The following is a 25134-nucleotide window of genomic DNA, read 5'->3' as shown; positions in this document are numbered from 1 at the left end:
ATATGCTAAAAGTTGAGGACAGTGTTTGAAATTATGAAAAAATTAAAATAGTAATTGCCAGTGAAGAAACGCCGTCTGTGGGGATCGAACCCACGACCACGTGGTTAAAAGCCACGCGCTCTACCACTGAGCTAAGACGGCCATGCAATCAAGAGGTCATGATGTTTAAAATTAAACAATTATCACTTATATTTTGTGCCACCCACATCATCTTCTTTTAGCCAAAGACTCGAGACTCTTCGCATGGCTCCAAAGCCACCGCCGCTGCTCGCCGCCAAGTTCCCACATCGCCTCCACAGCTTGCGAACATTCATAAACGCCCGAGTCAAATGGGTACCCGACCCGTTTCTCGACGACGCCGTTTCAAAAGAAAAAAACTTAAAACAAATCCTCTCCTTCAAAAACCAACTCATCCATTCCCCTTCCAAATCCCTTCCTCTCTCTTCACTTTCTTTACTCAAACCCCACCTCGACCTCCCCACTACCACCGCCCTTAAATTCTTCCAAAAATACCCCTCATTCTTCACCCTATTCCAGCCCTGCCCCTCGCTTCCCCTCCACGTCAAACTCACCCCACAGGCTTTGACTCTCCACAAGGAAGAATCAGCCATTCACGGGTTGCCAGCTCAGCGTGATGACGCGGTTAGGAGGATGGCTAAGCTGTTGATGCTCACCAATGCGGGGAAATTGCCTTTTTATGTTATTAACAGGTTCAAATTTGATCTGGGTTTGCCTTATAATTATGTAACCTCGCTTCTTGCTGATTATCCAGAGTACTTTCAGGTTTGTGGAACCGAAAGACTTTATTTTTAAGAGTGAAGTGTAGTAAGTGTATCTCTGTAATTGTACATTCCGGGTGATTACTGTATTTTCAGGTTTGTGAAGTAAAAGACTCTGTTGCTAACAAAGAAGTGCTGGCGTTGGAGCTAGTTTCTTGGAGAAAAGAACTTGCGGTGTCAGAAATGGAAAGAAGATCGTGTGGTGGTGATTTGTTAAATTTGAAAAAGGGAATGTGCTTGAGGTTTTCGATGAATTTCCCACGAGGTTTTGATTTGGAGAAGAGAGTGATGAATTGGGTTGAGCAATGGCAGGATTTGCCGTACATTTCGCCTTATGAGGATGCTTTTCATTTCGCGCCAAGTGGTGACCTGGCGGAGAAGTGGGCGGTGGCCGTGCTGCATGAGTTGTTGTGGCTTTTGGTGTCAAAGAAGACGGAGAGGGATAATTTGTTTTGTTTGGGAGATTATTTGGGGTTTGGTGATAGGTTTAAGAGGGCTTTGAGGCATCATCCGGGGATCTTTTATGTGTCTAATAAGATTAGGACTCAAACTGTGGTGCTTAGGGAGGCGTATAGGAAAGATTTCTTGGTTGAGAGGCATCCATTAATGGGAATGAGGCATAGGTACATTCATCTTATGAATAAATCAAATGATAGACGGAAGCCAGTTGGTGTTGTAGCTTTTGGATCACAAAGGAAAACGAAGGTAAATTTATGTATTGACAATGATAAATAAGAAAAGAAAGCGAGAAATGTGGTTTAGGACGTGAAGACAACTCTAGCTGGTCGTATGAACGCCGAGCTTGAGGATATTGTTCTTGATGAAGCAGTAAAGATAGAGATATGACAAGTAGAGGGAAAATTTTGGGAAGCATAGCTTTAAGTGAGGATGCTTAATTTTCTCCCTAAGAAAGCTCAGAGCTTTTCTTGGAAAAATTTGCTGCCACTTATCAGTCAAATATGGAATGCAGAAATGGAATGAAAATCAGTTTTCTGGATAGAGGATGATGATATTTCTACCACATTTTCTCAGAAAACAAGCAAATTGAAATATGGTGTACACTGGAGAAAACACGATCAATTGATTAAACTATGTGAAAAGCGAGAGTTGATCGTTGATTAGTGGCGATAGCTTCTACTCTGTGATATGAGAGCTGCTGACATTTTTTATGACTATTTGGGTGGTGAGTTCCCTACCCTCTTTGCCTATAATATTTTTTCCAATTGCAAGTCTGTCACTACAATCAAGTATAAGTGTTTACAGTAATCGGCTTTTATAGTTTGTTAGCTTTCCAAATAAGCCTGTAGGGATTTTTCAGCCACATTTTTTTAACAAATCTCAACAAGTTTGGGGATTGAATTTGGGTGTATAAGTATTGGAGTTATGAGAGATTCCTCTGTTACTCTCCCTTGACGTTGTAGTCTCCACTTGGGAATATGAAGGAGTATCACACACTAATCAATTTAAATGGTATTATCACACACACCAACTTATGAAACGCTAAAAACATGGGCTTGTAACAGGAAACATATCATTATGATTTTGAGCTTTAAATCAGCTGAAGAGCTTGCCAATTGCGTCCACTTTCCATAAAAATTTTATATAGCCCTTTAAACTCATGCTTGTTCATATTATTTGCTTAATATTTTGGTTACTTCCATGTAGATCCATAACAAAATCACAAATATTGTAAAAATACCCATTTATTTCCAAAGTAATGCTATAAATAGTAAAATTTATCCTAAAAGATTCATTCTAAATGAGATGATACCCATTATGTCCATAAAAAATATTGAAATAAATTACAGTAAATATTGTGAAAAACCATTCACTATTGGATGGGTGTGTCATCTCATTTAGGATGAATTTTTTGGAATAAGTTTTGGGACATATAGTATTATTTTTATTTCCAATGGGTTTAATGTCCTAGGTGTTTGGACTACAGGTTTAATAACATCACATTGACTAAAAAGGCCAATTCTACTTGGATTGCTTCTTTCCATTTAACCAAAACACACCTCAGTCTACACTCATCGGTAGTTCGTTGTTTAGAATCATCATTTATAATGTCATTAGCAGCTACTACGAATGCAAAAATCATCAAACACCATTATACAAATCTACACTTGGTGTGTGTAAGTAAAGTTTGTAGACTTTTTCTTCATTTTCAAGCCACATCAAAGGCTTGCGCTTCATCTGGGCATTTGCCTCTTTTGAAAGCAGTGTCACTTAAAGATCCAAACAGGAGGTAACCAAGTATTTAAGCGAACAATGTGAGTACACAAGAGTTTAAAGGGCTCAATGAAATTACAAAAGAAAGTGAGAGACAATTAAATGTATTTCATATTTTATTTTAATTCGGAATTATTTGCCCCCCCTTAAATAATTTCTGTAACCTAATAAAACAGATGTATGAATTAAAGAGGGATGGTGATGGTTGTGGGCATTGATTGACTCTCTTCTTGTAGACTGACAATTCATTAAAATTTTCCGCTTCAATTATGTTCCTTAATTGTTTACATAGTCTTTTCTTAAAAAAAAAAAAAAAAAAAAAAAACCTTTTGTATAATTGTTATTAATTACTTGAGTAGATGATGGCGTCGGCATTTGATCATTTAATGTTTTCAAATTATCTCCCGAATTAGCTCATTTTGATCCTATAATGAATATCAAATTCACCAAATAGCAAAATTGTTTTTTTTTTTTTCTGATGCACTGATATATTACAATTAGAGCTCTGATATTTACAATCCAAGGGGATTCTCTTAAATAATCTTATTACAACACAGTCCGAATGTCAACCCTCACTTAAAGCTGGAGAGCGATCTACGCTCATTATTAATTGTCGAGAGAGATCGATTATACCCCAATGTAGGGAGACAAATAAATACATATTATCAGTGGCGAAGCTAGCACTATTTTTTGGGGTGGGCTAGATTTTTTTAAAATTTAATTACTTCTCAAAAAATTTATTCTATACAAATGAAATTATTAAAATACACTAGACAAGTAAAAATTAATAATAAAATTATAAAAATACAATGTAAATAAAAAAATAATATCGACGAAATTTCGTCCTGCGATTCTTCAAAAAAGAAAACTCTTATATTATCGTATCTGAATTATATTGTCTGCGATAATAATACATTAGAGAATTATTAATTATTTTATCAAAAAAAATTGACAAAAGTATAAGGTAATAACTAATTCAAAAACAATATGAGCATGTGGGTGCATCAAAGGCTGGCCGTCACTCATGAGGTGACAACTTGATGAATTAAACAGATAAATTTTAAGAAATTTAGAATTTGGATAATTTGGATCCATTAGTCAGGGATTTGAGTTAATTTTTCGATTTAGAGAAAATAGATATTGACTATAATTATTAGTTATATTTTTATATTTTACTATAATTTTTTTTAAAAAAAAATTATAATTAATTATATTTTTTTCAAGAAACTAGCCCGGGTTAGCCTCCTTAGAGCTTCGCCTCTGCCTATTATATAAGGTAGTCAAGTCCAAAAATGCTTTTAAAGGGTAAAGTTATTTTGTTCATTGTATTTTATCATCAACATATATACTCTAAGAATGGCTTAGGAGAATTTTATTCCTATACGTAAAGGGTGCGTTTGGTGCATGTATTGTATTATGTTGTATTGCATTATTTTAATGCTGTTGTATTATATTATGCTGTATTGTATTAGCACTGTATTATAATAATACTGTACAATATTTTGCACTACACTGTACTGTAATAAATTTTTTGATTAATTTAAATTAAATATTATACTATATTATATTATATTAATATACTTAAATTGTATTAATATTTTATATTATTATTAATTTTAAATTAATATTATTCACATTTATTCACATTTAACTATTTATTATTAGTTATAATAAATTATAAATTTATTAATAAATTATAATGTAAAAAATAATATAATATAATAATATTGAATAATAAATTACATGTTTATTAATCTATATTAATAATTATAATATAAAAATAATATTAAATTAAAAGTTATATTTAATAATAATAATAATATTAAGCAAAAGTCAAAAAGTCAAAAAGCAAAAAATATAAAAATATTAATCTCTTTGAGCTTATCTATATATATATATATAAAGTTGGGACTTGAGGAGGTGATGTGGCATCACCATTTCTCATCTTTGTATATTATTTATTATCTAATAAATAGAGAAATTTTCTTTTAGATTTGGCTTTTCATCTTCTCATAATTAATTTAATTGTTATTACACAATAATAATTATGTAAAGATTTTAATGAGACATATTCTTTATAATGAACATCCAAGCGGGAGTGTTATGAATTTATTAAAGTAAATGTAGATGTTCATAACATATATCTTTTAGTCTCCCCACTATCTCCCATTAGCAACCTTTAACTTCCCTATAACTCCCACTATCTCACAAGGAATTATGATCCATAATTTTTCATTAATTTCATGGAGTGATTATGTAACTATAAAAGGAGAGCTCATCTTTTTGTTTTGTACACACACAATTGGAATGAATAAAATCACTATATAATATATTTTCTCATTTTATTCTTTATCTTGCGTTGCTTCTTTATTTGTATTGCTGGCTAATAGTTTTTTTTGTTTTTTATAAGGTTGCCTCATCTTAAAAAAAAATCAATTCATATTTTTTATCAGTTTCATCAAGTGTAAAGTAAGAAAAAAGAATAATACTAAATTATTTTTTCAAAGCCGCGTGAAGTGGGGTTCTATTTTCTAGTTGTTATTATAAAGCAAAAGTCAAAAAGTAAAACTCAAAAAGCAAGGTTCCAGCGACAGTTGCAAAAGCAAAAAGGGGGAGAGAGAGAAAAAAACAAAACAAAACAAGAAGCAGTCGAGTTTAGAGTTGCCGCATTAGTTTGGGCTTTTAATGTGGTGGTCTTGTAATTTTTTATTTGCTAAACATGGGCTTGTGTAAAATTAATACAATAAGGGGCTTTAATACAACAACCAAACAAGCTCAAAGAGATTTATTTCTATTAATATTTAAAGAAAGATACTCATAAAAAATTTGGATAAAGGGTTTAAAAATGGGTAATTTTTAAAAACCTCCCTTGAGGTTTAGGTTTGTTGCAAGTAGATGGCGAGAATTGATTTATTTGTAAAAAATTCCCTACCGCCAGTTAATTTTAACATTGACCGTTAGTTGACTGTGTAAAGACAATATTACCCTCAACAATAATTTGTAGACAGAAATAACTAAAAAAAAATTAAAATTGTTGGCTATTTTACCCTCCTTAAATTATTGATATTTTCTTAAAGTTCCTATAAGAAAGATAAAATTAAAAATTTTAAAAATCATCTTTAAATTATTGATATTTTCTTAAAGTTTCTACAAAAAAGATAAAATTAAAAACTTGAAAATAAAATAGTTATAATCTTTACCTATGATATTGTAAATTTTTGGAATTGACAAGGATAAAATTATCAAAAATAAAATAGGGTTTGTGCTTTTCGCGCCAATAATTTTAATTTTTTTTAGTTATTTCCGTCTACAAATTGTTGTTGAGGGTAATATTGTCTTTGCACAGTCAACTAACGGTCAATGTTAAAGTTAACTGACGGTAGGGGTTTTTTTACAAATAAACAAATTCTCGCCATCTACTTGCAACAAGTCTAAACCTCAGGGGAGGTTTTTAAAAATTACCCGTTTAAAAAGGGTCGTCGTACGGGCTGACACTCACCTCCTCAAGTGGTAATAAATATATAATAACAAATGTGAGTTTATTGAATATTTTAAAATTTTAAAATATGTACAATGGTTAAAAAGAATTATGTATCCTCAAATTTATGCTTTAGATCATGCTGCTTATAAACATTCAAATTTTTTTTTTTTTGACGAACAATTTTTTTTTTACTAAAATGATTAGGTATTAATATTATTTTGGACTTCATTATAGTATATATTTTAATGCCAATAATTTGAAAAAGCTAAGATCCAACATTTTCGCACCAATATTTTCTGTCTCACCTGTGATTCATTGCTCATCAACAATCCTTATCCCTTATCAATGATCAAACAAATTTTTGACTGATAAAAGAACATCAACATTCAACCCCACGTGAATTACACGTGTAAAGTTTCTTCTCTTTATCACCAAAATCCACAAATCAAGACAGTCCAAAATTGAGAGTGACTGGGCTGCGGCCCTCAACTGAGGGCACCAGATTCATTCCTCACAAAAAAACCACTGCGAGGATTCTAAGTCTTTCCTTAATTATTAGGTGAAAATTAATTTTTTTTTTATCAATATAAGTGGAGTAGATATTCTTTAAATATTAAAGAAGATAAAAATTTAGACAATATTTCATGAGAATATATGTAAAATTAATCCTAATAATCGTCTCATGTAAATATGACTAATAATTTAATCATAAATATTAATAATAATATGATTGTAAATATTAGTAATAGTTTCATATAATATGAGTTATACTCTAATTATCAAGTCAATTAAAAAAAAAAACAACCCAAAATTCCAAATCCAAGAGCCTACCATTATCTGAAGCATCTCTTTCATGTCTTTGGCTTTTATTATTACCTAAAATGTAACAGTACAATACAATGTGATGGGTACCATATCCCGCCATTTGAGTCCCGTTAAATAATTAAATTTTATTAGTTTTGTTAATTTAGAATACGAAATCCTTATAGTATTGTAGTTGAGACCCAGGTATAAAATATAAAATTTATCAAGCGCACTTTTTTTTTTTTAATTTAACAAATTAATCTATCACTAGCGTACTCATTAAGTATTAATTACAAATAAACCTTTGGAAAGAAAATCATGTACATTTCTAAGAAAATAAAAATATTAATTTGTTTATAATTAAGTAAGTTGTCTTATGTTTTAAAAAAAATGTCTTAAATTTTGAAAATATTTCCACAATACCACGAAAATTGAGTAACCGACCACAACAAATGAACATGAGTAAATTTTATCATGATATTCACGTGGATGCGCAATATATATATATATATATATATATATATATATATATATATATATATATATATATATATATATATATATATATATATATATATATATATATATACATACTAATCCAGTACAGAATCATAGATTTTTATTAAAGTATGATAAAACTATTAAGTCATATAGTTTAATAGTGTAATGTCATTACAGTATTAAATTATATGACTTAATAATTTTTCTGACCATTACACTATTAAATTGTAAGGCTTAATAACTTGTTATTAATTTACTTTTTTTGATAAGTCAATTTATTTGCTCTTGAAATTATTATGAAGCGACAAAAAGAAAAGGTTGATTAATGAATCAATATATTTTTTGATCAATTTGCGGGAAAGTATATGAGCGATATACACGTTGGAAAAGTTGCTTTGAAAATGAGATTAAATATCATTAATTTATATTTAATCTGGTTGGTGAAAAGGCAAGAACTGAACTATTTCCAAAAGATACTTCTCAATTTATGATGAATAATTTAATTAGTTTAGTTGATACATGTGATTCCACAAATCTGACCCATTATTGTAACCACACACAGTTTAGCTTATGGTTATCTTCCTTGCTTGCTATATGATTACAATCTCTTCATTAACCACAAAAAAATAAAATCATGTAGAAGGTTTTAACTCTCTATTTTTGTAAATACCAATTTATTATCATACGTTAATTTATTACTTTTAATATTTTACTATTAAAGAATGATTTAAATGAGAGTGGTATATTTGTCATATATATTAGTTAGGATATAAATTTCGTATTTTATATAATTATCATCTTTCTATAAATTTGATGAAATCATAAGAATACATGCCATCTATTTATTTATTTAGTTTTATTATTATTATTATTATTATTATTCAATAGTAGATTACGAATTACAAATAATAAATTGTATATAGTAATCATAATTTTGCCCACCATCATCATCAGAATAATCTAAAGAACATTATTATTAAATTCTTGCTGCTAGTTCAGTGAGTCGCTTGGAATCATTTCCGTATTATTATAATAAGACAGTGATCATCACATTCTTTTGACTATTTAATTAATGGTCAGATGTGTTTTTATTAGTTGATAAAAATATTTCAGGGCTTGGATGTCTACTCTTTTAAAATTAGAGTCACGTTATTTACACAAGAATTTGTAGTTTTACCAAATCGCTTCAAAATTAAATTTAGCTAAGTTTTTAATGACATATATTTGAACAAACGTATAAATTTAGGAACAAAAATCAAATGGTTAAAGTTACAGGGGTCAAAATATAAAATAATGTAATTTGTAATGACTAAGGTTAACACGATATATTCCTCGACATGAAATGTGGTCTATATTAACATAAGAGTAATTAAAGTAGAGTTTACATGAAGGGATTCAACTTGAGATTTCGGTTTTGAGATATACATTCAGTACTGAACTGATCTTTTTACTAACGTTTTAAATATACAATTAATAATTATTGAATAAGAATATAAAACTAATTAAATCTTAACCGTATATTACTGCACACACGCGTATGACAGAAGGTTATGAAAAGTTGAACAGAAATAAGCCCAACACTAATCCAAATCTATGATACCACATGTTGACACTAATCATATCCTATATCATTGCTTCAACCAACCACTATAATAACATATCTACCCTCATACTCTCAATTTTCAACTTCTTGCCTATATAAATATATATACCAATGTGGTTTTCATGACCTATCTCAAAACATAGAGCAAGAGAATTCTAGATAGAGAGGGAGAAAAAGATATTGAGAGAGAAAAAAAAGAGAGTAGTGCAACCTGAGATCTTAGAGAAAGAGAGAGAGAGAGATGGGAAATATTGGAGGGATGGAGGCCATGGAGAGATTGTCATCAACAGTTTCTTATTCAAATACAATGCCAATATTGTCATTAAACCATGTGTCATTTGTGTGCAAGTCAGTGAAAAGATCTGTGATGTTTTATGAACAAGTCTTGGGATTTGTTATTATCAAAAGACCTTCTTTCAACTTTGAAGGAGCTTGGTATGTCCATTTCTCTCATTCTCTCTTTCTTTCTCAGTCCTTTTCTTTTAATTTCATTTTCTTATTCTTTTCTTTCATCTTCTTCGAATTTCCATGAACACCGGTCTTGGGATCCTAAAGAATTATTCCTGAAACAACATCAATGTATATGATGTTTGAGCTAAAAATCGTCAAGGGTGGGTTAATTAAAAGGCATGCCATTAATGAGGCCCGGCCTTGTTTTGTTTTTGTTGTTTTTTTTAAGATTAAATAAATGATGATTTCTATGTGAAAGTCTTTGATAAATTTTACTGGACTTGAGAGATTTTTTGACAGATAAAAATTGTTGGAAGTTTAATTATGATGATTTTCAGAATTTTAATGAAAATTTTCGCAGGCTTCACTATTCAAGAGATTATCTATGTAATTTTTACCTCAAACCTTTAAAGTAGACTATGATACTTATTAAAATAATTGTGATAAAACTAAAGAGTTTCAAAAACTATGGACTGTTAAATTTATAACCTAAAAACACTAAATTTAAAATTGTATTTTGATTACTTATTGTATAAATAGTAGTCAAACCCATAAACCTGTTCAGGAATGCATGCTTCATACTTCTATGTAGTATTTAATGATAGTGTAGACAATTAGATAAGAAAAAAAAAAGTTGCATCACCAGAAAATGCTTGATGCTTCTCTGAATTTTTCAAAGTATTTGGTGAAAAATGTGAAATTGAAAAAAGAAAAAAGAACAACAGCAACACATAGTCTCATTCCTTTTCTCATTCTTTATTGTTGTATCATTTTTCAAGGATTTTAAATTTTTTATAGTATTTTCAGAAAAGGAAAAGTATTTTATAAATAGTTTGGAATCACTTTTCTGGGGTCAAATTTAATGAACTAATAATTAATGTGCTAATTAACATTAATTATGACACTTTCTTTTGAGCCTCTATAATCACATTATTTTATTTCTTTTTATTTTTCAGGTTATTTAATCATGGAATTGGCATACATTTGCTAGAATCTGATAAAGCTCCAGAAAAGAGAGGCAAGATCAATCCAAAAGACAATCACATTTCATTTCAATGCTCAGACATGAAACTGGTGATGAGAAAGTTGGAGGAGATGAACATTGAGTACGAGACTGCTGTTGTTGAAGAAGGTGGCATACGAGTTGATCAACTTTTCTTCCATGATCCCGATGGCTACATGATTGAGATTTGCAATTGCCAAAATCTCCCCGTGCTTCCACTTTCCTCTTGCCCTCTGAAGCTCCCCAGTGCCAGTGCCAATGCCAATGCCAACGCGAGACATACAAAATCAACAATTTATGGTAATGTTCTTTTTTCGCCACGTTTGAGTTCTTTTTCCGCCATGTTATTATTATTGTTTTCTTTTTAAGGTTCAAATTGGGTTGTGTCGTGTTGCTGACGGTCGCCTGAAATTGCAATCAGGCAAGCGGAGCTCAGAGAAGGCGGCATGCTCAGGAGAAGTAGTGGCAACTCTGATGATGGAGAGTTTGGTGGGCGACATGATGGACATTTTCATGTGACCAGTTTCTGGAGAGATTCATGTAATTTCGTGGTTGAAACTATTTTTCCAGATTGTGTTTGTGTACAACTTGTAAAGAGAGGGTGAAAGGTTTTGTAGCTATGGGAAAACAAAATTGTTTTTGTTTTGAGGAGTTTCTTTGTTGTTATAAATTTGCTCTGTTGATGTAATGAAGTGGCTGATTTCATCGAACCCCTAAAGCAGGGAAAAAAAAATTAAAGAATAAAAGGATTTTTCATCTAGCAGGTCTTCACATATCTCCAACCACCAATATAACTTAATAGAATTATAATTTATTAAAAATTATGAATAAATTCTACAAGGAAAGCATGCTGCAAATAAAGGTACAAAGAAGATTACAGCTAGGGATTGCTACATGGAAATACATTGGGAATTTTTTTTCCTTAAGAACCTATCTGCTACAGTTCACCAAAATCTATTCATTCTTTCGCAGCAATAGTATAATACAATTTGTACAACATAGTGTGAAAGATGGTTCCGGAAGAAACCTATCCTATAATCCTATGCTTGGATTAAAGGGGGAATCAGAAGAAAACCTGGAAGCCGAAATTTTGGTCGGGTCGTGATCAGAGGATATCGTCTTGAGTTACGTTATGTGTCAATCACTACACAGTCGACTAAGCTAAATGAACCTGACAGGTACCTTCTAATTTTCAGTCTCCTGAAGAAATGACAACAAAAACATCATCAAGAGACCATTTCCTAGGTTCTGATTTTTGAGAAGGGTTGATTATAGCGCGCTCAGTATTAGCAAGCCGGTAGCCGATCACAATTTCCTGTCTTTGACGACCCCGAATCATTATATCAAAAAATGAAATCTCTTCCTGGTCAAATAAGTAGAACTCTGCCGGTTTGATGCACATTTCGTTCCCCTGGAAAGAATACACTGGTCAGACACATGCAAAAGTCTAATTCTGCAGCTCTGAATTTGATAACATTATTAATAGTGTAAACAATATCATACTTTATTCAAGTACTAAGGTTCAGAGAGGATTTGAAAGTGTACCTCCTCAGCAAAAAGTTCCTCAAGAACGCGATTGATTTGCTTGTCTTCAGCCACCATTGCCAGTGCCATACTCACAAGTTCATTTGATAGTACATAATCGCTGATTCTGGACACTGATACTAGGTTCCTAGTCCTGGAATCTAAGATTTCACTGATAATAATAGATTTGTCTGAAGCCTGCTGCATTTCACGAATCCAGGAGCTGTGAGAGAACCCGGACAACCGTAAGGAAGTAGGCTTTGTATCTCTGTAAGGCAGACGTTTTGACTGTAATCGATGAGGGCAAAAAAGGCTTTTATCATTTCTCAGAAATCTAAACATATATTGAAAATTCATCAAAAACTTTTGGTTAAGTTACTACACACAGGAGAATAATGACATCATAGAGGTTGGAACTGAAAAAATATAAATATTATACTACCAGGGTAAAACAACCTCAGTAGTGAATACCAAAGTGATGCAAAACTTGCTAAATTTAAAATATTCTTCAGGTAATATCACAAGTGCTAATTCAGTCAAACGAAAATCATAGTTGTTTTTCATGCAATAAACCATAGATTGACCTGTGGCAATCTGATACCTATTAGTAGTTTAACAAAGATTATCATATGAACCAAAATTTGAAAGTCATATTCATTTCAGCAGATCCATAATCCTGAAAAGAAGCTAATCATGCCCTCAAATTGATATAAAAGATTAGAGACCAATAAGCACATTATACTAATTTTAAAACACACAACCAGGCAAATCACCTGAAAAATGAGTCAGCAATCATGAAATTTGATTACCACCTGCCTGGTCAGAAGTAGTTACCTGTATGTCACGAATCAGGAGAAGGGTGGCAAGAGAACGTGAGTCAGAATGCACAATCGAGTCTTCCAGTGACTCATCTGCAAGAATTAATATCTGTCCATGGAGTTAGTAATCAGTTGGAAAGAAGTAAACAGAAGAAAAATCTTAAAGGTACTTGCATACATTCAGCGAAAGAAGAGAAAATTCCAAAAATCAACAGTTTAGCAAATTGTATGAGTAGCTTTCAACCAATTCAGTATCTGGGGATTTCATAAAGTTTTAAGATTTCGATGCTAACTTCAATAGGTGAGTGGTACATAGATAATATTTTAATTAAACAAGTTGTGGCACCATCTCTGTGATTGAGTCTCCGGATGACAATTATAAAATTTCCTTGAAAACAAAAAAGGAAATATCAACAGTGGACCTGGATCATGGATATGTTATCACAAATTACATGTTGTAAAGCTTGACCTAACGCTTTAAGAGGTTTATCCTGAACCGGAATTGCACAGATAATACTATAAATAGATAAATATGCATTTGTGCATGTTCGTGTGTGTGACACAGAGAATGATCCACGCAGAAGACAGTGCAACTTACAGAATCAAAAGTCTCCAAGGGTAGACTTTCTAAATGACGTCTAATAACAGCATTTCCTTCACGGTGCACAAGTTTTATATTCATCAATCCAGAAATGTCAAGACCACCATCAGTAAGTTTCTTCTCTCTTTCTTTTTCAGGTACCTCATTAAGCATCCACAATTCTGAACCTGGAGCCAGGAATGCCTCTAGTACCTGAATTGTGAAAAGAAGCAATGCAGACAAGTAACAGCTAGGAACTCAGTTATGAAAGATTATTTGGAACTTGCAGTTTTAAAAATTCTAGACTAGCCATGTTCTTTCCACCATCATTTTATGCCTAATATGTTTCTTCTTTTCCACATATACAAAACTGCAACGTGAACAAATCTAAACCAACAGGTGAAGGTGAACTAAAGATAATAGACAAAGCTATAAGAAAATTACCATAATCATATCATCGATGTCACGGCGCCAGCCACAGAACAATATCTTCTCTGGATATTTTGGAGGGTCAGGTATTTTTAGGAAAGACCGCTTGCGTACCTGCATGAAGCACACAGGATAATTGTGATATGAAGACACCAAGGGAAACCACTGTTTCGGTTGCAAGCGTCAATCTTAAAGAGGAACACTAAATAACTTTTTCCTGTAGGTTTAAGGATGAAATGACTATTGAATATATTTACTTTGCTGCTATATAGAGAATTAGAAGACAGACCACCTCTGGAAGGGGACCAGGCGCATAAGTATCGTCATCCTCAGCTATAACAAGGACTTCATCTCCCTCTTTCAGAACATAGTTATCATCTGGATTTAAAATTATCTTGCCACCCTCAGCTGCAACCTTAATTCCACAGGGAATCGCATCAGGAAATGAAATCAGCACTTCTTCGAAACGCAGATCATCCAATTGAGACCACCTTTTAATGTAAAATTCAGCATTCTCAAATCCCAATATGTCTTCCCATATCTGGCCAAAACATGAAACAAATACTTCCCTGATCAGTAACTGCAAGATATAGGAACTATGCTATCTAAGTCTAGGATAAGAGCAAGGCCGATAAGGACATAAGTTGAAGCAGTAAGAAATCATGTGTTGTGGCACACAATGAAGGCGTTTATGATTGCAGATGGAGGAGAACAATAAAAAATTATCTACATAGCAAAAACTGATGAGATTCTTTTGTACCTCCACTCTGAATATTAGGTAATTTTTGCAGGAATGGCGATGTGAGAAATATAAAGACATGCATATAAAACCAGTGCATTCAGAATGTATGGTGAAGAAAAGCATATAATTGAGCCTAATGAGGTTCCCCTCTATACTATCACCATGCATAAACCGAAAATTCTAAGGACTGTAAATTACAGTTGAAAAATATAAAAATAGTTCAAGCAGGAGGAAGGGGAGAAAGAGGGCTTATAATTGAATTCATACATAAATCGGAAAGAGTAAAGGGAGCTCATTCTAGTAACCTGTGCAAGGCCAGGTTGCAGAGCACATTGGATCATCAACCGCCCAATCACATCATGTGCGACAACTGTTTCAATGAGCTCTCCTCCAACAAGCTTTACCAGGGGTTCATTGTCAAGGTCACTCATTTCCACAACAACATGACCCCTTAAACCCTCTTTTACTCCAGTGAGACTGAGCACAACCCTTAAAGCACGTGCATCACTCTGGTAAATGAAAAAATGAATGTCAAATTGAATTTCCACAAGAAATAATAGAAGTCATTGAGAAGCATAAGAAAATTGCTATTCTGTGAGACCTGATCTGCATTTTCATCAGATGCTAATACAATGATAGCACGTGCCTTTGATACTGATACCTGTAAACAAAAGAAAAATTCAACCCCAATATCATTCATAGAAATCTTATTAAAGAGAAACAAATAAATAAAATAGGTCAAAAGAAATAAAATGGAACAACAAAACTGAATGCCCCTCAATTTCAACAAATAAATACAAAAATTCCAAGATGCCTGAAATTACCTTCTTTAAGTCAGCCAGTATAAGAGGACTGCCGCTCCTGCATATGACAGAAGTCCCCATAAAGTCAAACTCTAGTTTTGCTATGTCCATCTCCATTTCTTCCTTGTCTCTTTCTGCTAGTACAACAATAACGCCTCCACCAATGCTCTTGTTTGCAACTGCTAGCTGTTTCAGAAGTGAACCCTAAAACCAAAACAACATTTCTCCAAATTTTAGACACTAGGGAATCCAAAGTTACTACAATCAAGATTGGCCAAATCAAGCCGTAAGATTACCAATTTGTCACTCCAGCCAAGAATCAGTATGTGATTCTTTTCTATAACTTCACTCTTTCCTTTCCTCAGCGAATCTACCTTCTCCGAGATGGCATCTGAGACTAGTCCCAGCATCATTGCAAATATCAACATGCCTCCTGAACTAATAGAGACAGAAACAATCCTGGGCCCAGTGCCAACCCTATCAGCATGATTTCCCGAGTCAGCTACAAATGTCCATGAAAGCCAAAGAGCTTCAGCAAAGCTGCTGTCACTGACCGCATACAATGCCAAGCCACCAAATATTATGAGAAATATAGTCGCAAAGAGTAGTGCAAGCAGCTTTGCGTAAGGATAAACAGAGAAACACACATCCACACTATATGCAACTCTCTTCTTCAAGGGAACCTCCTCTTTGTTTTTCTTTGTTCTTTTGGAGAAATTCTTTATTTGGGGAAGATAATCAAGATATTTATACAATACAAATGGCATAAGAAGTGTGACTATCACACTATACAAAGCAACGGTTCTACCGTCAGCATTACCAAAATTGGAATCTGAGTTATTGTCAGTATGCAAAACGTCAATGCCGTTATTCCCAGCAATACTTTTATAGCTACAAAATCTACGAAGGCTACTGTTCTCTTCCTGCAAGAAAACCGGACTGTAACTGAGAAATATGAACAGAAAATTAAACAAACCTGTGTTTGAATTAAATATGTTAGAGATAAGTATTTTATATGATCATAATTGATTTTATTTATACATTTTGAGCAGTAAAGCGATATACATGAAGCAATCTTAACAAACTTATTAATTCAAAGAACACAAGCTTACCTCAAGTTTTTCAACTCTATCCCGCAAGTAAATTGCATAACATACACATAATATACAGTTGATTATTAGCTGCAAAAGAATTAAAAAATATATATATATATCAGCTTACATTTCATTCATTTTTTTAAGTTTAATTTGTCAACATTTTAAGCTAAAATATAAAGAAATTTACAGCAGTTGAGCTCAACTCAAACTACTAACCATGTAATACGTCATCAAGGAGCTCTTTAACCCACGAGTCTTTCCACTCAACTGACTCACTGAACTCGTCTGAGTCACTGAGTTCGACTGAGTCACCGCTAAACTCGCCACCTCCTTCTCTTCTTTCTTCGAACCCAACTCTTGAATCCTCTTCTTCTCCTCATTTCCTTTAAATTCAAGCTTATTGGGTTTGACTTTGATCCGCCTCCGACCCATATGCGGGCCCAAGAACGACGGGTACATCCAGTCTCTTTCGTTAAACCCATTGCTCGACGACGACGACGACAAAGAAGAAGACGACGCCACAGCATCGGAGTCAATGGACACGCGGAGATCGAACGACTTGTCGGTTCGGCGAACGGCGGGAAAAAGTGGGCCTGGGAAGTGAGTGTCGTCGGAGATCGTCTTCGATCGCTTCGGCAGCGGCGGCTTCCCCGTCGTCTTTGTCACCGAAGCTTCATCATTATTGCTGTTTTGCATTTTCTCTAAATTTTACAAAATTGATAAAGAAGAGATCTGAAAGAGTTTTTATTATTACCACTATTATTATTATTTTTTCTTTCGTGAAGTTAACAGTGAAGTGATGTTTCTCTGAGAAATAGATGATGATGAAGAGAAAGAGAAGGGTGAATCTGGGCCGTTGAAAGTGGGGGTTTGTGGGGTATGGTATGACGTGGACAGTTGTTTGCTTTTTGTAATCAAAGCAAACAGTTAAATCAGTTTTTAGTTTACAGTTTTTTCAGTTGTTTTTTTTTTTTTTTTGACATGAAAATTTTTCCGAGAAATTCTTGTCTGCAAAAATTGCGGCATTGGTCGGAGAGGACACTCAATTTTTTTTTTATAATAAATTTGTAAAAATGAAAAATACGATTTTCCAAATTTCAAAGTGTATTAAAAAGATCACAACTTTTCCTTTTTGAAAAATGTGCAACAATGGTCAAATTTTAAAAAAATGATAATATTTTTCATGTGTCGAGTAATTATTCAGAATTAGATATTGAAAAGTAATGAATAAAAAATAAATTTAATTTTATCCGATACTCACCCTTTCACCTTTTAAGAAAAAATAATATTTGAAAATATGAAAATTGAAAAAGCAATTAAAAGTATATTTTTAAAATAAATGTCTTCATAAAATATCAAATACTATTTTTATCTAAAATTTTGAAGTAAAAAGGGTTTTTTAAGATGATATCTTAGTAGCCTTTGCATGTACGTTGAGATCTTGGGTTTTTTATACTTTTTTTTCTTTTAGTTTTCTATTTTTTAGATATGATTTTAAAGCTAGTAGAATATACCAATTAATTTCGACTTCAATTATTTAAAAAAAAAAAAAAGAGAGAGTATTGTGCATGTGCAAAAAGGTGGAAAAGTACTTTGCAACTACCATGAACGAAAAGTTTCAGCATATGTTAAAAGAGGAAATTACCTAAAAATGAAAGGATTGAAAGATTCATAGACATTCATATGATTATATCATCCATACTGTTCATAAATTCACTTTTTCTAAATTCACCATCAAATATTATTGGTTGAGCTCAAGATTGTCAATCTGGGGCGAAGCTAAAGGGTGGCTTACCGGGCTGTAGCCCGGGTAAGACTTTTGGAAATAATATTTTAATTAATTACATAAATTTCTTAATTTGCATGCTTGATTTGAATTTTCAAGGAAGACCCTGTAATTGAAGAAAGTCTATCTAATCCGGATGAATTGTTCGTTTATCTCAAACATGTTATGAATAGTTGGTAGCGCGTATGGATAGTAATTAAAAAAATTTTAGCCCACCCAAAAAGACGGTGTTAGCTTCGCCCCTGTTGTCAATGATGCTCACTTTATAATGAGTGACAGTATCACATCGTACTATCTGATTAATTCATCTTAATAACTCTTTTTTTTTTTTTTTTTTTAATTTTCCCACAAGTGATCTCCACTTGTCAGAACTTAAATGCCATTGTCATGTAATTTGAATAGGCTTTGCTAACCAAAGAGAAAGAATACGGGTAGCGAGCGGGACAAGCATAGACCAAGCTAACACTAGCCAAAGACCAAGACCTGTGATCGACTTAGCGAACCAACCTTAAAATGCCAAGACATTACCAGAAAGAGTCAAATGGCATAAACTCAATCTTACATAAACAGCTTGTAGCTTTTAGATTAAATTTAATAAAATGAAAGAAAAATCTTATTATCTTGTTAACAAGAAAGAAGGGTTCATCCTTACTTATCAACAGTTTTAGGACTAGTCTTTGAATCAGAAGGATCAATGTATCTCCAAAAGAAACCCAAAGTGCTTCCCATGATGTTCATAATCACAGCTGACATTGCTGGAGGTAACGCAACCATTGATGATGTGAAATGGGCTGTTGCTAAAACCACACCTAAGGAAGAATTTTGCATGCCAACCTGCAAATAAGTGACGCGAAAAGAACAATTATTTACTCGTATAGTCATTCTCAAGTGCAGACATTTGTACTTTTCAAACATCTGGACTTAAAAGTAATTGCTTGACATCTTAAGTCCTGAGTATTAAGAAATACAGATGTCCACATCTAAATATTTTCATATATTTCTACTGCTATGACGTATGACATTATTGCGAATCGAGACCACTGGCACACAGTATCCTTATATTTCACTATCTGACTCTCATTTCCACCCAAATATAATTCAAGGAACTTCAATATGAAGAAATACACACTGAAACAAATATGCATGGATGTTCTTGTATGATAAAACCTAAAAAACCTGTCTCTTTTCGGCATATAAAGAGAAATTTTACAACATTAATAGAAATGTTAAAGAATTTGTTCAAAAATCAATAAACGACTGAAAAATAATTTCAAGCAAATATACCATAGACTCAGCATGTTTAAAGATCACCTGAAATGTTCAATATAACTATACCTCGATTGATATTGCTCGCCTTTGTGGTTCTTTGAACCCACAAATAGCTGCAGACAGATACCTGCAGATACATAGATCATTAGATTGTACATATTTATAATTGCAATGAACTAAATTTATAGACTAGGAAAGCATAGAAAGTAGCCAACGGGTTGCATTATGTTTGTGAAAAAATTCCAAAATCACATATATAGGATATGAAGAAATATTTTCTTGATTCCACTAATATTTCCATAAGGATTACTCAAAAGACAAGCTGTGTTTTGAAATCCTGCATGATTATATCCAAGAAATGATCCATCTCCTGAGCACTGTAACCAGTAACTAATTCATGTTTCGGTGTATTGATATGTAGTTTCCTTTAAAATTTTTAATATTTTTCCTACCAAAACCTCTCCTTCAAACAAAAACGGAGAGAAACTCTTTCCGAATGAGAATAAAATGGTCATTATCAAAGTATGGAGTCATGATACCAAGAATAAATAAAAGAAAAAAATCAAACTTCTTGTAATTTCAAAATGAAACAAAGAGTATATCAACTTCAATAGAACTCTAGCATAACCAACTTAAATCATGAAAAGATAAAAATGAAGAGCTACAATAAGTCTCTTACCCCACGAAAAAGCCAGCAAAATGTAACAGCAGCACAGAAAGTATTATAACTCCTAGTTCTCCAGACAATATTGATTTAATACGTGAGATTAGAGAGAGATCAGATGTCAATGCAGCACCAACCACTGAGGATTTGAGACGAACCAAGTTTTCAGAGAATACACTGGATTAAGACCAAAGAGAAGAATGTGGAAAAATGGTAAGACAAAATCCATCAATACCATCATCATGAAAATAAAATAAATGACAAGAATCAGAACCTGCATGCCAACAAGGATGACATTAAAACAGCAAACAGTGGTGTGAAAGGTGTCACAACCTTCACGGCAGCAGGAAATGCGCTCTGCATATATGAACCTAGCAGAACTGGAGCAACAACAATCTAGAGCAGAAGCAACAATAACCATTCTACCCAAAACCTTGAATTCTGAATTCTCTGTTAATGGATATTTGAGTAAAGTATATATCTGTAATATACCTGCAGGGTGCTGATGGAAAGTTTAACAGCATCCACTGGAACATATGTTCCTGCCAGAATTTTTGTCAAAAGTGGAGTAAAAAGTACAGCTCCAAGTGTAGTGCACATTGTCATAACAATAGATAGTGGAACATCCCCTCGAGCAATTAACGTCACCTGTAACACTATATCACTAAAATAAAAATGAATTGGTATTTCTACAGACATCATGACATGTATTCAGGAACTTTAATAGATTTATCAACTCCGCAAACTATTAGGATAGCAATGAAAACTAGTTCTAATTGTTGTTTGAGCAGATCAATATCAACTATTTCATTTGGACGTGTGTTGGTGAAAAAAAGGGCCTCAAAAGATCTCCTAGTTTACTAACTTCCACAACCAAAATAAATCTTCTTCAGCTCAGAATTTTGATTTTTTTCTCAGGTTTCCTTCATTGACACCAGCCAAGTTGAATTAATTGTCGAAACAGTGAAAGAATGGTTCCATCAATTAAGAAACTGAACATCCATTGTTTTGAATTGAACAAAGATGGCCAAAAGTGATTCCAGCAGAATTCAGAGTAAATATCAATTGAGAACAGGAACAATGTAGATAAATAAAGTCTTACCACATTGGATGCAGTACCACCAGGACAACAAGAGAGCAAAATTAAACCAACTGAAAGAGCTGGTGGAAGGCCCAAAAATTTGCTAACAATCACTCCAGAAGTTGGCATGATTGTATACTGAGCAGCACATCCAAAGAGTATCTAACAAAAGTTGTGAAACAGGAAACTCACGATCTCGGAACTAGTACTCATTTGCAATTTATGTATTATAAATAAAATATTATCACATGCTTTCTACATTATCAAAGTCATTCCTTCAAAATAGAAAATCTTCATCTCTCAAGACATTTAAACCAGTAAATCAAACATGTATGCCAAAGAAAAAAGGAAAAAAGGAAGCCAAAACTTCAGACTACAACATGAATGACAAACAGCCAATTGAATTCATATATAGTAACATCATAACCGATTCACCGAAAATGTACAGGTCAAAACATAATAGGTGTAAAAATGTTCCATGACAATCATATTTCCAATATAATGGCCATAGTAAGTCTAAGTGGTCCACTTTCTCATGTTCAATCCAATATCCCAATTCATTATTTTCCAAATCAAATTCAATGATCTAGAAGCCGAGCATGCTTTTCGTTGGTCAATTTACACAGAAAAAAAATTAACTTTACATCACAAATCAAGAAAAAACAATGCCTCACATAACAGAAATTGTAACTTTTCATTAAACAGCCGATAAAGCAATTTCAAGCAATAAAACCGTTCTGGGAATTAGCAAAAGCACTCACAGAGAGAGGCCTTTGCATGAACAAACTGATCAAGTCTTTAAGCTCCAAAGTGAGACCCATTGCCAACATAATCAACCCAAGTGACAAGCTATAACTAGCTGGTCCTCTCTGCACAAACCAACCAAAAGCAGAAGGTTTCAAGCAAGCAATAACTCCACCAACAGTCACATAGAGAGGATACAAGCTTGCAGCAGTAGATAAAAGATATTCCCATCTTGGTTTTGCTTCAGTTACAGGCAAAAGCTGAGAATTTTCATTCACACATCTAGTGATTTGCAAGTTCTTGAAACTTGGTGGTGATGATGAAATTGCAAGAGGTGTTTTGGGTCTAAAAACGGGGATTTTGAGGTGGGTTTTTGGTGGTGGTGAAGTGAAGGGAGTGAGCGTGAGACCCAGAGAGAGGGACATTGTTAGTATGACTCGAGTGATTGGAGTTGAAATGTTAAAGAATTTTGGAAGTTTCGGAGTCTTTTTCATGGTTTTGATTGGTTTTGTTCGTCAATCAATAGTATAGTACCAACAAGATCCCTGAGGTCATATAATTTTTTCAACTAAGGGCATAGTTGTTGTATTTGCGTCGGATGAGAGACTTGCTAGTGCAAATTCCATACTTCTAATTAGGGGTGGGCAAATTACCCGACCTGATTCGACCCAAACCCGAAATTTTTCGGGTTAGGATCGGATCGGGTTGTAAAAGCAACCCGATCGGGTGTAAACGGTGAAACCCGATCGGGTTGTACCCGATCCGATCTGAAAACCCGATGGGGTTTCTTGAAAAAAAAAACTAAACACATACACGCACGCCACACACAGTCACACAACACAAATCACATATTCATTTACACAACACACACACAAACACAAGGCTGCTGCTGCGCGCAAAACACATCCACGGACCACAGTCAATCACACCCAATGGCCAACAGCAAGTCGCCAACAGAGTCCACACTTCAAGAAGCATCCGATCTGTTGCGAATCCACCTATGCGCTCACTACTGCTTAGTGTTGTTGCAAGTTTGTTGGTCCGCGATTTCTGCTGCGCACCCGATCGATCCTGATCTGCTGCTACGCGTCTGTGGCCACCGATTTGCAGCCAAGTGCCAAGTGCCACCGATTTTCATTTTGCTGCTCCAAGACCCCAACTCGATCTGAATTTTGCTGCTCCAAGACCTGATTTGCATTTTGCTGCTCTAAGGCCAAGCTATTGACTAGCCTATGCCTATAGATAGATCAATGGAAGACTCTCTTTATCTTATAGAATTTGACTTTGAAAGTAGAGTGTAAAACATCTTCTGCCTTAGGCATAAAGAAGTCAATCGTTTAGCTTTCTTTTTCCGTCTGTCTTTTTCTTCTTCGTGCTGCTGGTAGTTTTGAAGGGCTTTGTCTTTCAATGTAGTTCCTTTGCTTGTGCTTCTTCATGTGACGAAAGAAAGTAGGTTCATAATGAGAAATGGATTTGCTCAAGCATCTGCTGCTCCAAGACCCAACCCGAACTGCATTCTGCTGCTCCAAGACCTGAACTCAACCTGATATTTTGACCTGATCTGAACATATATTAGATCGGGTCGAGTTGGATTGGGTTGGGTTGTAAGTTAGGATTGTATTCAGATCAATATTTGTCCAACCCGAACAACCCGAAATCTGATCGGGTTGACCTGAACCCGACTTAAACCCGATTTTGCCCACCCCTTTTCCGAATTCTAAATTGTATAGTCAAAATTTAATAATGTAAGCCACTATACTTGTAGTTCAATAGTACTCGTGCTCTCATTTGTATTCAAAAGTTGAGTTTGGGTTTTAAAAAGGATTATCTTAATTTCTTGACATAAGAATAATAATAGATCTGCAAATATTAATAAGAATGGAGTAGATTTTTAAGTTAATGCATGATGTACCTGTTAATGAATAATATATAACTGGATTATAAGTTAAATATTTACAAATTTCAAATTGTATTATATATATGTATATTGCTATAAATTTAGAAAAATAGTAATTTAAGGGTGATTAGTAATTTCAGTGTAAATGGAGGACCTCTTTGGTACAATTAGAGAAACTATGTAAAAAGTTACGAGATAGGGTCTAACTTTACTTTTCAGTTAATCAATTTTCACAAAAGCTTTTGAGAAAGCTAGTTGATGGTGGAGTGGGAGTTCTTCCCATGGGTCTCTAGTTTCTCTAGAGAAATCGTGAGGAAGTTGAGTTGAACTCTTCAAAGAGTTCCTGTGTCCACTCTATAAGAGTGCTGTCTTTCACTTTGAGGGTTTTATAATAGTTATAAGAGGAAGTTGAGATATATTAATACAAGTAGTTATTGAGAGTCAAAAGATTGGTGGGTGGTCATTTACTCCTCTGGCTGTTACACAAATGGATGCTCAAGCATTAATTAAGTTGTGTAAATCCTTGTCAATTGATGAGGATGTTAAAGACACGGTTACACTGGATGGGGATTTGCATAAGAATGGGGAAAAGATGATTTCCTTTTGCTTAGCTGGAAGAGTCCTCACAATAAAGGAGGTAAATAGAAAAGCTTTCAAGAATATGGTTCAACAGTCTTGGAGAGTTCTACGTGAAGTGAGAGTGGAGAGCATGGGGAATAACACTTTCATCTTTAAATTTTCATCAGAAGCTGATAAACGGTGAATCCTCTCAACTGGGCCACGGCATTTGAATAAAGCGCTAGTTGTGCTCACTGAAGTTACAGGTTTGGGTGAGATTACAAAACAA

At 33.6% G+C, this 25134-nt stretch overlaps 4 protein-coding genes and 1 non-coding gene across 10 annotated transcripts; 2 read left to right on the top strand and 3 right to left on the bottom strand.

Annotated features, from left to right (window-relative positions):
• Positions 1-69: 69 nt before the first annotated feature.
• Positions 70-141, bottom strand: TRNAK-UUU (transfer RNA lysine (anticodon UUU)). Its single transcript has one exon. It is a non-coding gene; the product is annotated as a tRNA-Lys (tRNA).
• Positions 142-199: 58 nt separating this feature from the next.
• Positions 200-3278, top strand: LOC102612942 (protein WHAT'S THIS FACTOR 9, mitochondrial). The gene is made up of 2 exons (XM_006471094.4): positions 200-783; positions 876-3278. Exons 1-2 carry the CDS (start codon positions 244-246, stop codon positions 1512-1514), a joined length of 1179 nt encoding a protein of 392 aa, XP_006471157.2. The 5' UTR covers positions 200-243; the 3' UTR covers positions 1515-3278.
• A 6267-nt stretch (positions 3279-9545) lies between these two features.
• On the top strand, positions 9546-11541 carry LOC102612635 (glyoxylase I 4-like). Its single transcript, XM_006471093.4, has 3 exons — positions 9546-9835; positions 10807-11153; positions 11275-11541. The coding sequence occupies exons 1-3, from the start codon at positions 9642-9644 to the stop codon at positions 11370-11372; spliced, it is 639 nt and encodes a 212-aa protein (XP_006471156.2). The 5' UTR covers positions 9546-9641; the 3' UTR covers positions 11373-11541.
• A 103-nt stretch (positions 11542-11644) lies between these two features.
• On the bottom strand, positions 11645-17654 carry LOC102611746 (ion channel DMI1). Of its 5 annotated transcripts, none has more exons than XM_006471090.4 (12): positions 17063-17652; positions 16862-16930; positions 16046-16672; positions 15771-15953; positions 15548-15607; positions 15252-15455; positions 14494-14745; positions 14220-14318; positions 13794-13988; positions 13212-13304; positions 12399-12665; positions 11645-12264 (listed from the first exon to the last, which is right to left on the bottom strand). In XM_006471090.4, the coding sequence occupies exons 1-12, from the start codon at positions 17540-17542 to the stop codon at positions 12046-12048; spliced, it is 2748 nt and encodes a 915-aa protein (XP_006471153.2). In that variant the 5' UTR covers positions 17543-17652; the 3' UTR covers positions 11645-12045. The 5 variants fall into 5 exon arrangements, with proteins under 5 accessions (XP_006471153.2, XP_006471154.2, XP_052298082.1 ...); XM_006471091.4 differs by having other exon boundaries at positions 14497-14745; positions 17063-17651; XM_052442122.1 differs by lacking the exon at positions 11645-12264 and having other exon boundaries at positions 12439-12645; positions 17063-17654.
• Positions 17655-19156: 1502 nt separating this feature from the next.
• Positions 19157-22897, bottom strand: LOC102611448 (probable sodium/metabolite cotransporter BASS1, chloroplastic). Of its 2 annotated transcripts, none has more exons than XM_052442766.1 (7): positions 22408-22897; positions 21668-21808; positions 21058-21213; positions 20840-20922; positions 20581-20742; positions 19968-20028; positions 19157-19466 (listed from the first exon to the last, which is right to left on the bottom strand). In XM_052442766.1, the coding sequence occupies exons 1-7, from the start codon at positions 22882-22884 to the stop codon at positions 19281-19283; spliced, it is 1266 nt and encodes a 421-aa protein (XP_052298726.1). In that variant the 5' UTR covers positions 22885-22897; the 3' UTR covers positions 19157-19280. The 2 variants fall into 2 exon arrangements, with proteins under 2 accessions (XP_052298726.1, XP_006471152.1); XM_006471089.3 differs by having other exon boundaries at positions 20840-20961; positions 22408-22892.
• Positions 22898-25134: the final 2237 nt, after the last annotated feature.

Source organism: Citrus sinensis, chromosome 5 (genome assembly GCF_022201045.2).
Source record: "Citrus sinensis cultivar Valencia sweet orange chromosome 5, DVS_A1.0, whole genome shotgun sequence".
Taxonomy (NCBI): Eukaryota; Viridiplantae; Streptophyta; class Magnoliopsida; order Sapindales; family Rutaceae; genus Citrus; species Citrus sinensis.
This window is presented reverse-complemented; position numbering and strand designations above follow the sequence as displayed.

Coding starts and splice junctions, on each gene's coding strand:
- LOC102611448 (XM_006471089.3), bottom strand. CDS start 22,884: ATGAAAAAGACTCCGAAACTTCCAAAATTCTTTAACATTTCAACTCCA. Junction 20,743..20,839: donor TCATCCTTGTTGGCATGCAG/GTTCTGATTCTT, acceptor GTCTTAATCCAG/TGTATTCTCTGAAAACTTGG. Junction 20,029..20,580: donor TTTGCTGGCTTTTTCGTGGG/GTAAGAGACTTA, acceptor ATGTATCTGCAG/GTATCTGTCTGCAGCTATTT.
- LOC102612635 (XM_006471093.4), top strand. CDS start 9,642: ATGGGAAATATTGGAGGGATGGAGGCCATGGAGAGATTGTCATCAACA. Junction 9,836..10,806: donor TTCAACTTTGAAGGAGCTTG/GTATGTCCATTT, acceptor TTTATTTTTCAG/GTTATTTAATCATGGAATTG. Junction 11,154..11,274: donor TACAAAATCAACAATTTATG/GTAATGTTCTTT, acceptor AATTGCAATCAG/GCAAGCGGAGCTCAGAGAAG.
- LOC102612942 (XM_006471094.4), top strand. CDS start 244: ATGGCTCCAAAGCCACCGCCGCTGCTCGCCGCCAAGTTCCCACATCGC. Junction 784..875: donor ATTATCCAGAGTACTTTCAG/GTTTGTGGAACC, acceptor CTGTATTTTCAG/GTTTGTGAAGTAAAAGACTC.
- LOC102611746 (XM_006471090.4), bottom strand. CDS start 17,542: ATGCAAAACAGCAATAATGATGAAGCTTCGGTGACAAAGACGACGGGG. Junction 14,746..15,251: donor TGCAACCTGGCCTTGCACAG/GTTACTAGAATG, acceptor TGTTTTGGCCAG/ATATGGGAAGACATATTGGG. Junction 12,666..13,211: donor TCCTGATTCGTGACATACAG/GTAACTACTTCT, acceptor CATCGATTACAG/TCAAAACGTCTGCCTTACAG.